At 33.8% G+C, this 17,801-nt stretch overlaps 2 protein-coding genes across 2 annotated transcripts; both read right to left on the bottom strand.

Annotated features, from left to right (window-relative positions):
- Positions 1-5,024: 5,024 nt before the first annotated feature.
- On the bottom strand, positions 5,025-10,227 carry LOC128177407 (uncharacterized). Its single transcript, XM_052844103.1, has 6 exons — positions 9,885-10,227; positions 9,001-9,285; positions 6,560-6,748; positions 6,244-6,312; positions 5,775-5,981; positions 5,025-5,489 (listed from the first exon to the last, which is right to left on the bottom strand). Exons 1-6 carry the CDS (start codon positions 10,069-10,071, stop codon positions 5,278-5,280), a joined length of 1,149 nt encoding a protein of 382 aa, XP_052700063.1. The 5' UTR covers positions 10,072-10,227; the 3' UTR covers positions 5,025-5,277.
- A 3,165-nt stretch (positions 10,228-13,392) lies between these two features.
- On the bottom strand, positions 13,393-17,057 carry LOC128178573 (uncharacterized). Its single transcript, XM_052845818.1, has 2 exons — positions 16,281-17,057; positions 13,393-15,668 (listed from the first exon to the last, which is right to left on the bottom strand). The coding sequence occupies exons 1-2, from the start codon at positions 16,422-16,424 to the stop codon at positions 14,592-14,594; spliced, it is 1,221 nt and encodes a 406-aa protein (XP_052701778.1). The 5' UTR covers positions 16,425-17,057; the 3' UTR covers positions 13,393-14,591.
- Between the last annotated feature and the right edge of the window lie 744 nt (positions 17,058-17,801).

Here is a 17,801-nt window from a genome sequence, read left to right as displayed (position 1 = left end):
AAAATAAACATAGGTACATCACTTTTATGAGACTACTTTATTAAATTATATGAAAATCATAGTTAATGATCTTGGATATTCATGGATACTGTACTGTAGTGTGGTTTGACACAATATCATGTTAATAATTTTTTTAATAATACGTTAGTTTCATCCGGTTTAGTAAGATACAATGTTAATCAATATGATACAATACAATATTGTGTCATATGATACAACAAATCATACATTATAATACTGAATATATGATACAATATAATATTTTGACATATGATATAATATTATGATATGATACGTGTAAACAGATGACTATACACTGACCTTGATAAGTACTTTTAAATGAACACGTAAATAATTATATACAAGCTGCGCAATTATTGAGTCTATCAATCACTCTGTTGGAAAGTCGTTGGGAAATTATAATTGGAATTTAAGGAAGGAGTCTTTTCTGATTTTCGACTTGTCAAACGTAAATTTGATTGATTGTTCATTAAATCAAGATGAAAGGAAATTAAAATTGTATATTTTTCTTTATTATTTACTATCATACAACTTGGGATACAAATAGTAATAAATGTTTAGAATCTAACAAGGACTATATTTTTGTCGGAATATTGGCGTAGGAAGATATCATATGTTTCGTAATTCAGAATTGCTGTAGATTATTGAGTCTGTTTTAGCATTTTAAAAACAATATACTTAATGTTGGATTATCATTTTTTAACTAATGATATGATACTTGGGTTTCAGAATTTGTTTTTAAAATAACTTAAAGATTTGCACATCAAATTTCGTTTGTATAGGCTTTTTAAAGCGTCCATTCTATACATTGATTTGTGTGAAAAATCACTCAAATCAGTTTTTCTCCCTAATTATATTAGATGGTCAATATATTAGCTTTTGGTCAATTTGTATCTTTATATAAATTCTTTATAATACGTAAAAATCAGAATTATTTTATTATTGGAAGCATAAAAAATAATCAAAATATCTACAAAATTTTAAAAAATTAGATGAAATGCAGGCTAAGTAATATCCATTTTAGTTTCAATATTTCCAATTTAGTAGTATAAGCTGATAGACATTCTGATAATCTATCATTTCATTGAAAAATAAAGTCTTCAAATCTTAAACAGGTGTCTCCATAACTGGAGAGAACTACATGTATTTTTATCATCCTTTAAGTTGAGGAAAAATGTAGTGACCTTGACCTGACCTTTATGCAAAAACGACGAGGTCAAATTTGATTAAAGTGATAGAATCATTTGATGATATGACCTGTTCTACTGTCTCAAAATTTCATGAATTTCTTATTATAGAAGAATGTTGGTTAATGAGAAGGCTCCTTCCTTAATTGCGCAGCAGCCAGATCTCATACGTCCAGGTATGGGACAGTAATACTATATTCGTCATAATTACAGACTCTATGGAGATCTGATATTGCATGCTTGTCACAAATTACGTGTTTTCTTTCAACCTTTAACCTATATTCATGTTTTTGTACTGATGCGGGAGATTGTAAGCCCGTATCCCCCGACGCTGTGATGGACAGTTTGTCAGTTATGATACTGTATTTGGAACTAAAATATTGTTTTTGAATTTAATCACTGAATCTACATTCGTGATCAGCGCAGCTGGTCATGAGTAACCGAAACTGTCTGTCCCAGCCGGAAGAGTACATTTACTCATGTCAATCGTTAGCAAAAGAGACCGATTCAGATGATAACTGATGTTATATAACAATACGACACAACGTAATTTTGTAAAAACTCTCTCTGGACATTGACTTAGTCAATAGCAAGGCAGACGGGGAGACTTTTGTGGTAAAAGTCTTACATACGGTATTTTATCATGTTATATATTATTGTATTTGATCACATAATAAAATATCATAACATAAAATATGATACAATATAGTATCATATAAAACAATATCATGTCACATAATACATCACAATATTGTAACATATGATATGATATAGTATGGTATTGCTTTATAAATTATGGTAATGTATCATATGATATTTAAATGTATGATAGTGTATAATATATGATGCATAGTAAAACATTGTGTCATATAATACAATGCTGTTCCATATCATATGATACAATATCAAATCATACAATTGTGATACAATAAATAATATATCATATATTACAATATCATATAACACAATATTGTATCATACTATATTAAACATTACAATATCATATGATACAATGACTTATCATTGTATGCAAAAAATTTGATACATTATCAATTCGTATCATACAGTTTTTGCAATATGATATTATATAATATTGTATCATATAATACAATAGTGTATCATATTATACAATACTATATCATAGGAATGTTGTTATATTATTTTAGAACAAACGCAACTATCAAGCAAATTTGAGTAAGATATGAGTTTTTTAGCATCCTTGATAAAGGAGATCAGGCTCTGAATCTACCTCTGCAATCAATTTATATTATAGTTAAATCAACCATGCATTGAGTTTATAACAGTACTATTATGTATTAAACATATAGCCTGTTCCAAAAAACTTTCAGCATATCTGCAACCTGTTGCTCTGATTCAGCATTCACGCCTGCGCATGCGGAGTGCATCAGAATCAACTTACAAGATGCATCATCTATTCAAACTTGATAAATATTGAACCAATCTATACTACTATATTAAAATAATAGACTCGAATTTTTGGGCTTTAATACCGATAAATCGGGAGAGTGCTGTCTTTTGTTTTATATATTTTAAACATCATTGGTACTTGAAGATTACCAATTTGTTTTTATTTTTTCTCAATCAAGCTTCGCTAATTAATTAATTAACGAAAATACCTAAAATAATTCCGGAAATCATCTGGATTTTTTGCGCATTACATTTACGCTAAATCACAGGATGCTCTGTATAAAGTTTATGTTTTCACAATATCACATTTGCATGGATAAACTCAGAAACGATAATACAAACAAACGGTTAAATTTTCATTGGAAATTGTTCGTCAAAGAAAATACGGGAGATAACTCTAACACTGTGCATTTACTAGGAAAATCCCGAGAGTTCCGAATTTCAACTTGAATCGAGTAAAAACGTTGGTGAAAAGTGTTGAATTCTTCAATGATAAAAATGGAATTTTTAGATAACGGTATTTACAGCCTCAAAATGGTTTGTTATGAATAATTTGACTGTTATTTTCAATTCAACTTCATTTAATTTTCTCTAATATCGTTAAGGAGCGACTCTGCAATTTTCTGCTACATTACGGGTATATCAGCTGTATATGGGGGGCATTTTACTGTGGTGAAGGCCTGTCCCGAGAGAGTTAGATTATTCTAACAAAGAGTATAGTGAAATTTAAAACAGCATTATTGTAGATTTAAAGCTTGGTTATGTAAATGTCAACAATACGGTGCGTCGATGTATCTATTTCGTAAATGTCCGATATATACAATACCAACCCGTGTATGCACGGGTCAAAGTCTAGTAATAACTAATATTTGTCTATCAAAGGGTACCTGTTCCAAAAACTTTAACCAGTTCAAAAACCTTAACCTCATCCAGCATCCGAAACCTGTGGCTCAGATTCAGCATTCGAGCCTGTCAATTGAGTAAATAACATAAGACGAACCATCCACGCAAGTTTGGTGAAATTAGAACCAGTAATAACTAAGATAAAATCTTCAGAGGCCACCTGCTCCAAAATTTTAACAATTTCCAAAAACCTTAATATCATTCAGCATCCATAAGTATCCTACGACGCATCATTTATGCAAGTTTGTTGTAATTAGGACTAGTGATAACTAAGATATAATCATAATAGGGCACCTGTTTACAAACTTTAGCTAGCTCCAAAAACCTTAACCTCCTCCAGCATCATAAACCTTTAGCTCAAATTCAGCATTCAAGCCTGTCAAGTGCAAAAGTATCAGAAGACGCATCATTCATGCAAGTTTGGTAAAGTTAGGATGGTAGTAACTTAGAAATGGCTATCAAAGAGCACCTGATCTAAAAACTTTAAACTGCTCCAAAATCCTTATCCTCGTCCAGCATATGATTTTTGTGGCCCAAATTCAACATCCAAGCCTTTCAAGTCCATAAGTAGGTCCAGATGCATCATCCATGCAAGTTTGGTGAAGATAGGACAAGTAATAGCTTAGATACAGAATCTGCAACAAAAACGTTAACCAGGTCCGGACGCTGACCCCAGGGGTATAGAATAAGCTCATCCCGACTTCGTCTCGGTGAGCTGTAAAGTCTACGAATTTTTGCATTACAACAGACATGAAAGTACCCGGATGAAAAATTATAATGTGACAATGAAGATATCTTGTACATTTTCTCTTTCGTCGATTTCAATTGCACCTTTTTCTAGAGTTTTACTAAAAATCGCCTAAATGTGATGCATGCATATCTTGGGATGTACTATGATTATGTAATTTCAATAAAACTTCATTCCGCATCCAAGTGTATTTAAACTCCCACAATTTATCCCCATAATCAGAATAAACACACCAGCGTGTCCAATTTAACCCATCATCCTCGGGAAGTTTGTTGTCTGTTCACAGGAATGTTTATTGATGTGTTGTTGTTGCTTCAATTGGTATAAAGTGGGCAGTTTAAATCAGACTAATAACCGACTAGCTGATAAAATTGTTTAAATAACCCTATAAAATGACCAAAAAATGCACGTTAGATAATAGTCTAGAAATTTTTTAGAAACAAATTATGCTGCAAAGTTGAATGGGCGAGCCACATAGGAATTTGGTATAAACAGCGACATGTTTTCAAAGTCGGGGCAAAATTATGAGACACGTTTCATAAAGGACTGCCTCAAGAATCGATGAAAGCGTCATTCCAAATATTACGGAGCTCATCTGACTTAAATATTATATATAATACGATGTTATCAATACAGAATCTATATTACTATCGAGTCGAATCTTGACAGGGAGGGTTAATTTTCATTGGTCAAAATCCAAATCTAGCGTCATTTTCTGTAACAAAATAACTCATTCATCAATAACAGTTTTTAATCAACAATGATGAATCGATGATTGACATAAAAAATAAGAATCTAGAGATGTAAATTGTCGAATGTTTTTATGAGGATATTTTCAGATAAATAATATCATTCACGATATCATTCGAAAATACTGTTTTAACACAATTTGACAAAAATGATTACTATGAACATTCTACAAGTGTGTACTTTAAGTACCGGTATAATACAAGTCTCTGAGAACGATCGTTTTTTGAATGCAAATAGTTTTTACGTTATGACATTTAAATCAGATTTTGGTTCGAATGTTGGGGCAATCAAGTACAGAATGAAATATACACACAGAGGCAGAAATATCACAACAACGCAGAATGTCCATTCGAACACAACTCCAGCCAGTAGGGCGTAAAACTCGTATCTGCAAATTTTTTCCGACCAATCCGTGTCTGATAAATGATATCGGTAAACACATACAAATGTCCCTACAACAATAAAACAACAAAATGGTTCATATTCCGGAAAGATATATATTGATGGATCAGTGTTTGTTCTAGAGTTACTGTTATCTGTATACTTGTGTAAAATTAGCAAGCACATCCAATAACTTTATCAATTAATTCTCAGCTACGGTATTACAAAATTAATAAGTTTAGCAAAATAATTATATGATATATATATATATATATATATATATATATATATATATATATATATATATATATATATATATATATATATATATATATACGATAATGAGGGTACGTTACCCGAAGCTGTTAAAAGGATTCTGAAAACCAGCAAAGAAATCCAAAATGATCCGGATTCTACTTTTTCCTCTTGTCCGACACAGCCACCGACGCGTTTTGTCCATACCATGACGAGGATGGGAAACACAAAAACCGAGAGGACACCATCCGCAATCAGGAAGTAAGACACCAGAATTTCATCCGAACAGTTTATGTAACAGACAACACCTAGAACGAGACAAATTGCATTGAAACATTCACTTTTCATTCAATTATTCAAAGTTTATCTAGTATGTACGGAAAAAGAGAGATCACTCTTTGCCAAAAAAAAAAAAAAACCTGTAAAGATTTTTTTACTACAGTCATACAATAGTAAACAAAATATTATGTATCACGTGCAAAAATTGTCTGATGATCAAGAAAAATACTTGATTTAAAATGCTGTTATAGTAGTTATTGAAAAGGACGATAAATGTTGATTTGTAGGTACCAGAGCAGGAGAGAAATATCCCAACCAAGAGGTAAAGTCCAATGAAGACTGTACTTTCAAATCTGCAACCTGTTAGAAGTAGAAAAAATCTTAACACTGTATATAAACTTTATTATAGCAGTATATTTATTCTAATGATATGAATCAAACCTAAATCATAATCACAAATGTGGCTATTATCCAATCCAAAAGTTTAAATCAAATGGAAATTTATATAGATCATTTTTCCTACAGTCTAATCATTTTGGGAGTATTTTCTCAAATGTGCATGCATTGTCAAAAATGAAGAATTGAAGAAAAACCAAATTAAACTAACACATGCAATATCGGTGATGAATAGAGGTTCCTAACCGTTCCCGGTACCCTCGGAACCCCTTGGACCCTTTCCAGCTCCTGTAGACCATTGACGAGAAGTTTTGGGATAAAACGCTGTCCTGTCTTTTAAACGATCTCCGTGATTCCTCTGCCTGTGTTAAGGAGGCTTCCATGTCGTCAGCATTTTCATCTGCAACACAATGAAAACTACAAGGGTGCAATTTTACAATCGTTGATAATACTATGTCTGTATACATTTCTATAAATTAACCGCTAAAAATAAAAATTACAACAAAAATTTTCAAATTTTAGATATTGCAATATACAGAAATTACATAATCAGTAGAAAATGCCTGAAAGTCATTATTACTCACAGTTTTGATAGAAGTGGCGTAATACAAGATCCCAGTAGTCAATTCATTGTTACGTTCCAACAATTTAAATTTAATCTTAAAAGTGTATTGATAAACATAACAAACACACACTGACATAAATAGTGCTGAATACCTACACAGGAAGGAAGACATTATCACGGCTTCTTGCTTTAGTGTACGTAAAACGTACTACCTTAACCAAAGGCAATTACGCCATGAATGACTTGTACGTCATACTGAACAATTTTCAAATTCAGCCACAGGAGAAATACTGATTAGAACACCGTTTAAGAGCAATCAAATTTGAACAGAATTTACTTCGTTCTAATTATCGAATCTATAGAAAGAGTAGATATCTGGAAACCGTTTTCAAATGTGGTAATAAGTCAAGTGTCTCAGCAAAACTCAGGACAGTAGAATACCGGGAATAAAGGTAAACTAAGGGTTTGCTGTAATTACGAGAAACACCCCAAACCCTTTTGCCCTGGTCAGAAACGTTGCTATAGGTTAAGAATCAAAGTACTGAAAGTACTGATAGACGGAGGCATCATTTCGGAGGAAATTAAACTAATGAAATTTTATATGATTTTTTTTTATTCAAGGAAAAACGAAGCGGTTTAGTATTATGGCAATTTAAGGTCGCGAGGATATTTTTCAGGTTCACATAAGAGTTAGGTAGATAATAATAAAATAATTAGTGTTGTTCTCTTATTTTAACCTTAAAAGCTTGTTATATTACTTCCTAAAGGTGTTTATTCTTTACAGAAAAGGAAGAAGGAAATTACTTTGCATTACAAAACAACATGGGAAACTGTACATGTTATTAAATGCATACAACTCGAACTCGAAAAATACAATGCAAACTATTAATGTACACATTTCTTTTCTTGTGTATATTTAGTTTAAGTCGATATTATTTCCTGTGTATAGTGATTTGCAAACCCAAGGTAGAAAACGGCATATCCTAGAAGTTTCCACACCTGTTCAAGACAAAAAATAACCTCTAAATTGCAAACTACTTTGTCAAACTGTACAACACCCCCCTCCTTTTCTATCTTGCAGAAGGGGTTTCTTGATTAATGAGTGTCGTCGATCCAGATATTCTCTTATTATGATCGTTATATGAGAGAGAAAGAGAGAGAGAGAGAGAGAGAGAGAGAGAGAGAGAGAGAGAGAGAGAGAGAGAGCGTTCGTTTTAGGCGTAATTTTACGTACATTCATTTGAAATATACTAATATTGTATTCATAGAATTAGTATCCACAAAAGAATATAGTCTTTGTGATTGAATCCAGCATGTAGTTTCAGTCCAAGTCCACGTGTTACCCCTGTTAATCAAATCAACGCGCAAGGTGCACCACGTGTTCCTACCAAGATAAGGGGAAAAGTTTCGTTCTAATAGTTTTCATTTCAAGTAAGGAGAACAGAAGTATGCCTAACAATAAAGTATTCTACACTGTTTGCTATGTTTGATTTCAAGTAAAGAGAAAGGAAGCATGCCTATCAATGAAGTATGCTACACTGCTTGTGATGTTTTGATTTCTAGCAAAGAGAAAAAAAGTATGTCTAACAATGAAGTACATGTATGTATTCTACATTGTTTGTGATGTTTGATTTCAAGTAAAGAGAAAGGAAGCATACTTAACAATGAAATATTATACACTGTTTGTGATGTTTGATTTAAAGATTGATATACTGTGTTTGTGAAGATTAATTCGTATACCTCTTTTTTCTCAACAGAAATCTCTCTCTCTCTCTCTCTCCCTCTCTCTCTCTCTCTCTCTCTCTCTCTCTCTCTCTCTCTCTCTCTCTCTCTCTCGATCGATCGAGGGAGTGGAGAGTGTTTTATCGATAGATTCGTTTGCTTTTTTATCAGTACATGCTTTGTTTTACGGTTAAAATCATATTTAATAATGATAAGAAGAAGCTTACGGTTTCAATATTCCCTTATCAATATCTATATATAGCTGATATTTTGTCGTTGATTATACAAGTAAATGAATTATGATCAATATATCTTGCTATCTCTTGGCACTAAACCACCACCAAAATATTTAAACAGTTCCAGACCTAATACAGATACCGCTGGTCCAGGATAAGACTGCTGACGTAGAAATCCGGATTTACTCTGATGCATGGACAACTTCATGTGCTGTTTCCCTTCTGTTTCGAAAAGTTCGTCAAACGTGGGGAAGTCAAATAGTGGTGTGGAAGGGGAGGAGCGGAGGGAAACCCCGGAGATATTCGACATCTTCCGAAGAATTGACCGCTTCTTTTTGACGTCATCTGATGACGTCGAGGTAGGAGAAATCGGCGGTTCGTCCTCATTCTGGGAGGATGATTTGACTCCACTGTCTGAAATAGTTGTATTCAATCAATTGTTGTAGAATGCTTCAAATTCAATCACCAAATATAAACATTACTCCTTTTGGCCCTTTCATCTACAAGCATTTACTTACTAATCATAATTATGTACAATGTAAAGTTTGTCCTTTTTATGTACAAAATTTAAATCTTAAGAAGTTTTGCGATTTGCGTAAAACAATTTTATTTTGGAAAATAATTGTCATGGTTTTATGCTGCACGCTCTGTTTATTTTGCGTGTCAATGAACTTGACAACGAACCTTCTCTGCATATATTATACAAAATTATTTATATAATCATTAACAATATGGAATCTAACGACATGATTGCATATGCACTGACAAACAATGGAAAGGGAATCAATGACCTAAAAAACAAAACAAGATGGCTTCAATAAATGCATGCCTAGCTCTGTCCTACATGTACAGGCAATATTTTTGTTTTTGGGTCTTGAAGTTCTAGCGGTTCTAAATAGTTTAGAAACCTTATACTTTATTTACAATACATCCATACAAATAATGTCATTTTGACAAATGTTTCCACGATACATGTAAGTTTTGAAAAAACAATCATTTAAGGGAGCCATTACCTTCCGATTCTTGACTTCTGGAGTTTGACAGCCAGTTGTAGGTGGGTGATTTGAGATTGGGGCGGCATGGCGACGGTCCATTCAAGTCATCGTCTGCGGCAAAAGTCCATGTGACCCCTGACTGGTTCGGTGTTTTCACAAAGTCCTCGCGATGGGTAGCTTCTGAAACTTGTAAAACTCCTGACATGGTGGAATATGGCAAAACAATCAGTTATGGTACGTTTTAGAATATGAAATTTGACAATTACAAGGACTATTGCGAAGGCAGATAGCTGTCAGGGTCGTGACAATACGGAAATTTACGTGACGAAAAGTGTAAAATCACAAACCATGTCGGTTGAACTATATAGAGGGCGGTTTTATTTTTCTTATGTTGCATTCCAAAGGCTATAAACATCTTATTGTAAGGTTGCTCATGAATAAAAATATATAAGGATTTCGCAAACAGTTATCTTCATTTCTTCCATTAATCTCTCTCTCTCTCTCCCTCTCTCTCTCTCTCTCTCTCTCTCTCTCTCCCTCTCAAATTAGCAAACCAGTACATGTAACGTTATGTGTCGAAAAAGCCGTTTACCATTTATATAAACCTCACATGCAAGATTAGATGAAATTATATATGTATTTTAAATGAATAATAAATAATTTTAATCCACTGGAATGAATTTTAAGATCAAAAAAAAAAAAACCCAACAAAATATTGATTCTTTTTTAATACGATACACAAAAGGGTTGGTTTTTTTTTTTACTTTTCATCGGTCAGATTATAAATATATATGCAATTAACAAAACCATCATGTTTATGGTGTTATGTGTTGCGATGTCAGCAAAATGGTGTCAGCAAAAATCAGCATGCATGTTCACGAAACTTTCCTAAGTTATTACCCTCGGGTGTTCCTAAGATATGACTTAGGAAAAAAGTTAGGAACATCATAAGATCAACTTAGGACACGTCTTAAGATGTAGCTCGACGGTAACTTAGGAACATCTTAAGTTAGGATATCCTAACCTTCTGTAACCATTCTTACTTTTCACATTTACATGTATTTGTACAGATCGAATTTGAGAGACTTTTGTAGGGATTAATCATTCAACATTTTGCCAGAGAAAATTGTACGTGTCGGTTGTTAACACAATAGGCCTAACACCAGTAATTTTAATGTAGTCATTTAAAAAAAATATACATTTACCTAAATATATATCAGTGTCCAAAAACAATTTAATTAAAAAAAAATAAAAAAAATAAAAAATAACACCCTCCCTCAGAAATCCAAATGACTACTATTTTTTAAAATAAAATATGTATCAGGACAGAATTGGCTTACAAGCGAATAATTATTTAAACAACATGTGCATTCTTTAAGTGTAGGTTAACATTTGATAATCTTGTCATTCAAGCACAAGTAATACATAAACACGCGCTTTTCATAGAATTCAACGTTACATGTAGAAACACACACATACAAACACAACAATTAATTTCCCTTTAATCTGCAATATATAGAATACACGAAAATGTTTAAAAATAAGAAATAAGTTGTAATATGTTTCGAAAATACATAAATACAGTTATTAAACATTAAGAATTTTTAAAAGATTTTTTTATCGGAATGAAGTAATAGAAATTAAGAATGATCACGCATGACTTATATAAACCGATGTATTTACTTTTTAGCCAAGGACATTTGAATAATTTCCTAAAATAATCAAAACAATGAATGTAACTCACTTAATGTAAAATGTAGATATTAAATATAAGTGAATAATTTTCATTCGCCAAACAGAGACAGTGTTTGCGAAAAAAAAATTGCTTAATTTGTCAGCTTCCAGGCAGGCTTGTATTGACGGAGAAGGTGATGAGAGTTCGAGTCCATCTCCAAATAATTTTATTAAAATGAAAATACATGATAGAATAAATTACTCTGCCCCCCCCCCCCCCCCCCGGATTTTGTCGGAAGTGCTAGAACTGTAAAAAAAATTTATTGCTTTATTCTACCGCTCTAAAAAAAAAACCCTTCACAGCATTCCCAATATCCTCAAAAACGTGATTTTACAGCCTTAGGATGGATTTATGACAAGGTTAGTGATGTCCTAAAGTTAGGACAAAGTTATGGCGGTTCCTAAATTTTTAGGAGAGCTTTGAGAAACAGACTTAAGACTAAGACGTATCCTAAGATGTACTTAGTACACACCATAGTCCTGATGATGGCTTCGTGAACATGCCTGCTAAGCGTCTTCTTCATCACAAAAGCCGACATTTAGTCTGTGTACATACTCAAAGCATAGCTAGCTAGGCAAAGTGTTACAATTACAGTACCAGTAAGTTAACTTGCATTATCATTTATGTCAGTGTGAGCTAGCTTCAGCGCACTATTTCGTTGTGTTAATGACAACATGGTGTCAATTTTGTTAGGAAAAAAACAATCGCTCTTAATTAGTGCCCCGGCGTATATTGAACACAGATGGTTTGTAAATATCCGGTAGCATTGTCTAGCCGCCTTACCAAAAGTCATTTTTTGATAATTGTCTAACTTTGTAATTTGGGTTTAAATATCCGAAGTAGTGGTAAATATCAAACCGTTATCATTTAGGAACGTTTAATAATGATTGTGTCCTTATCTTCTAGTTTTCTGTTGGTCTAACAACATATTCAATCTTGTTCCCTTTGGTGCTAGATGATATAATTATTCATAATTATTTATTATAACATTTTCTTGAATATTCCCCTTCGACATTTTACATATATGAAGTTTTCATGCACTCGTGGCCCGGAAATTCTTCGTCAGACATACGCACTTGCCGAATACTTTCAAATAAGATTGATATTGTAACTGGTAATAATTTGTAGCTTATTACATATGAACTTGCTGATTATTTACACATGTCTTTATTTCATATTATTTACGCTAGTCTCTGAATTTGTGATGGGTCTAAAAAATTATAATAAAGTGGAATCCATTATTTATATATATACATGTATGCTATGAACCGCATGCTGTACATATTAATTTCCTTGTTGTTTGCATGTATATATAATGGACACGTTAACACTGAATATTACGTGGGTGGTTGTCATTGCTTGTGTATCATCTCCTACATTGTAAAACTGTCAGTTTTTGTATTCTTAAACATAACTAATGAGTTACAAACTCTTTAAAACAAGTTTACAATCTTAATAACGAGATAATTATCTCACTGTACATAACGAACGAGATAGAAGTAATATACAGAATATTTTCATTAACGTAGTGGCATTTATTTGCAAATCCTTGAAAATTTATTTAGGATCAAAGAAAACATTTATGAAAGTCATCAGATATACGATATGTATATTATTTTTTTACGACAATTCATCGTGTTGTCTTTTGGTCAGACAGTTTCATGTCCTTCACAATATTCAAACAATCCATTATGACAAACGAGAACTATATAATTAAATCTACCAAATAAACTGTCCTTTAATTATATATCGTTAGAGCGCAAAAACCGGTGAAGAGATTAAATTAACAAATTAAATGGTTTAACTTTTTATTTGAATCATTCGTTATCAATGTTTTATAAATTGTTGGTTCATATTAAACAAAGAAAATGGGCATCAAAGTTCAAAAACCTAGTGTCCATGAATCAGCAATTAAATTACCACCAATGGCAGCTGAATGTTTGTACACATCCATTTCCAGTAATCTGTGAAACGCAAAACAAACACAGTGCCACCGTAACCTTTAAATGAAATATGTTGTGCTACAATCAGATGTCATATCAATAATTTCTTTTGGGCAAAACTTGCAAAGTAGTTTTCCTGAGAATGAAATGCAGCAAACAAAAATCACAAAACCATAAAAAAATACTTTTATACTGATGATGCCATTTCACAAAAAAGAAAAAATATTATATGGGAAAAAATTGGTATACAATGTGTTAGTCAAACATACAAGAAGGACAGATATGGTTCAAAACATCACAAGTTTAGGGCAATAAAAACATTAAGATAAATGTATATCAATCTTTATACAGGTTTTAATTTAAAAAAATTAATACTCTAACTACAGTAAACGTTTTACAAAAATATCATGACTTGGCAAATTCTGACTCAAATAGGGCCTGCTTATATTGCAAAGTACTCTGCCTCATGTAATATAAAAATCTAAATGCATACCAGCTGTCATGTAAAATAAGTACGGAAGAAAAAAAACCCCTCATTTTACACATTTTTAATGATAAAAAGGGTACTATTCAGTAGAAAGGGTGGAAATTGGGAAAGGATACAATTAATATCAGGAATGAAAAACTTTGTTTTTGTTGTAAATAAATATAGGAGATGCATAAATGGACAAAAATATCACAGCATTTTTGGTGAAAATCAAAATTTAAACCATTTTTACACATACACTAATAGTCTAAGAGCATCAGCGTCACCATTTCATGCAGGGTATCTCTCTCCATGCTTTTATACATACATGTTCAATGACCACATATCCTTAATTGTTTGCACGGTAATACTGCAAACGACCACAACCTTTAATATTGCTGCTAGGTGCTAACATCTTAATCTTGCATCCTTTACCATCATTATCTTTAACAATGAACCACCTTAACCCTTGGCTCACTGGCAGTCAAATGGGGATTGTTAGACCTAAAATGCACCAAAAGCCCAACTATCAAAGTTTCCTTATAAAATGAATAAACCACAAACTTAAGATATCTTGATTTTCAAGACTTGTCGTTCGCAACAAAATTCGGCTTTTCTGGAAAATTGCATCCAAAGTTTTGTATGACTTCACGGGCGGCATAAGAACCACACTGTATACATTTCTCAGTATGCTCCCCTTGTACAAACTGTGACAGGAACCCCCCTACAAAAGCGTCTCCGCAGCCGTTGGTGTCCTTTATCAAATCTTTCTCCACTGGAACGACTGGAATTTCCTGGATTTCATCTCCTCTTGCTATGATTGTTGGAGACCGCCCCTGGGTAAATATCACTGTCCTGCCATGCCGCGAGTTAACTTTGGGTAAGTGGACAGTTTCAAGCCCAATCTTTTTAACATCGGAAGTTGTGAAACCTACTTCCTTTCCAAGTTCCTTCGCTTCATCTCCATTTCCAAAGAGAACATCAACATACTGTAAAATGTTCAATTCAGAGTCTGCAAAATGGGAACACAAAAATGTGGCATGGAGGTTCATAATGACAACTTTGTCATTATCCGCAGCATGTTGAAGAATTTTTAATACTGCAGATTTGTTTACACTTAAAGTAAATCCACCAATATAAAAGTACTTTGCTTTTTCCACTAAACTCCAAATTTCAGGATCGTTTAGGAAGTTGATGTCAAACAGCTTGGCGGCTCCTAGGTCTGTCACAAGGGATCGGTCCTCTCCAGTTATGATGGCACAGCATTTCCCTGTGGACTTCTCTGGATGAATGTCGTATTTGACATTCACACCAACTTCAGTCGCTTTCTTCATCAAAATTTCCTCGTACATATCTTTCCCTGCTGCACCAAAGAAAGTGGTGGCATTTGGCCTCTGAAGGAGCCACTGAGCCACTCTTATGGTATTCTGAGTGGCACCCCCAGCGAGATAAATTGGATTGTATTGTTTGACACATTTTTCAAACAAACTCATGTGCTCCTCCTTGGCGAGAATTGCATTGTTTGGCAAAAGGTTGTACTCTTTGAGAAGGCTTTTGGCATCAGGGCCAGTAATCGTCATGTCCAAGAGGGGGTTACCAACCCCAAGAAGAATTCCCTCTGGAACTGAGCCGATCATATTGGAGTACTTTCTGTCAGACTACAACATAAAAGATAAGTTACATAAGAGAGCAACTAGTGTGCATAATCCAGTGCAATGTGTGCATATTGTGTATTTGTATCTGTACAGTGCAGTACATGTTACCTATAATTTGGATTTATTCCACTGAACTCATGCAAAAAACAGGTATCTCCCAATTTTTTTATTATATATATTCAATTCATCTATCATTGGCATTAATATATATCTTGCATAATGATAATTCTTTTTAAAGTTCAAAGATACATTTTAAATAATTTTTCAATAAGTTCAGATATTTAGTGGTAACAGATTTTTTCATTATTGTGTATCAAATGAAAGCACTTATTTCCATGTCTGAAAAATCGACAAACATTTTTTGTTTTTGTCCTGCATTATGTTTGAGATTTTCACAAATGATCATAATGCAAAAAAAAATAATTTATGTCAAAAATGTCTCATCGTACAAAAATTTTATTATTTTAAATAGCGAAACAATATGCTAAAGTAAACGCAAAGTTCCTTATCGCAATCTGCATATCTGAGTAACCTTTTAAGCGTTAAAGAACTACACTGTCACTCAAATCGGCTTTTAATTCCAAAGTTATAGGGGCAAAGTGTTGTGAAACTTACCTGAGTGTGTATTGAAGACAGAGGACTTTCCGATTGACAGAGGTGTATCATAGAAAGAGGCCACGGGTGCCGATAAGACCGTGATATAGAGCGTGCACATGTAACAGCCTTCCGTAAAATGCGGATCTTACGCGTGGGTTCCATGTGTATATATCAGTGGTGATGATACGAATCTCGTCCACTTAGGAAATATGCTCGAGTTAACGATTTACTCTCGTCAGTAAGGGGCCCAGCAAGGGAAACTTATGTTTTATGTTTCTCTCAATCATTATCACAACATGAACATGAAAAAAATATTGCAAAAGTGCGATGGTTAATTATTATACAATCTGATGATTTACATGTTGAAATATCGGCTTTGTGGGTTAAGCTCATCGTACGGACTGTTTGGCACAGCCCAGTTTTATGCAGTGCCTCGATCCGTGTAGCTTTGACCAGAGTAAACATAGCTTCAGTGTGATTGTTTGCACATGCATTCTGATAATGTATGGCTTAAATTTGACCCGAGTTCAAATATATCAGTGGTGGGGCTTGTAAAAAGTTGAGGCGGATTTATTCTAAGTTGAGTGGCGGATCCAGAAGTTGAAGTAGAAATTTCCCTTCGAGTGCGCGGATCTAGAGAGGCCATGATTGAACAGACTCCAAATGCAAGGGAATTTCAACAGGTGTACAAATAATTACAGGAGTGCACTGGATGAAAAATTATATGTGTTTTTTGTAATGATATTGATTTCAAATGTACTACATCGATCAATTCAGTTTATTAAAACAAATACAGTGGCATCAGAAGCAAATTGAAAGTGTGTGTGTGTATCGGCGGGGGGGGGGGGGGGGGGGGGGGAGGGGGGGTGGGGGGGGAGGGGGTTAGACTAATCATCACAAATCTTGACAAGCAAAAAAAACTATTTCCCAAAACCATGAAAATCCTAATCCATGGGGGGGGGGGGGGGGGGTATACCTATATACATGTGTATAACTCCAAAAACAAATCTTTAAAAAATCATACCTACCAAAAAAAATTCCGAAAATCACTTTTCTAATCCGTGTGTGTGTGTGGGGGGGGGGGGTCCAATTTTCACTTTTGCTGCGAGAAAAAGTGTATGTTGGGATGGGGGGGGGGGGGGGGGGCTGGCTCATCCCGGATGCTATGTGCTTAATGGGTTGGGTCTAACTTTGCCAAATAAGTGTTGGGGGGGGGGGGGGGTGGCTAAGCTTATAGAAATATATATACATGTTTTTTGTAAATATAACTTTCGTTTGGTTTAAACTGCTTAAAATATAATTGGAAAAAATGTCAAGGTCAAACGTGAACTTGATCATCTATGAGTATACCATATGATATTAGTTGAGTTAAACCCTTCTCCGTGCCATGAAGGCGCATAAGGCCGATGCTTTCCGTGGTGCTAAGCGGATGAGAGTCATTGACTCCTCCTGAATGGGACACCAGTCCATTGCAGGATAAGCGCCAGCGTTAGCCGGTACCAAATTTCAGCTGGGTGAACCGAGACAATGTAGATAAGT

Source organism: Crassostrea angulata, chromosome 3, assembly GCF_025612915.1.
Source record: "Crassostrea angulata isolate pt1a10 chromosome 3, ASM2561291v2, whole genome shotgun sequence".
Taxonomy (NCBI): domain Eukaryota; kingdom Metazoa; phylum Mollusca; class Bivalvia; order Ostreida; family Ostreidae; genus Magallana; species Magallana angulata.
This window is presented reverse-complemented; position numbering and strand designations above follow the sequence as displayed.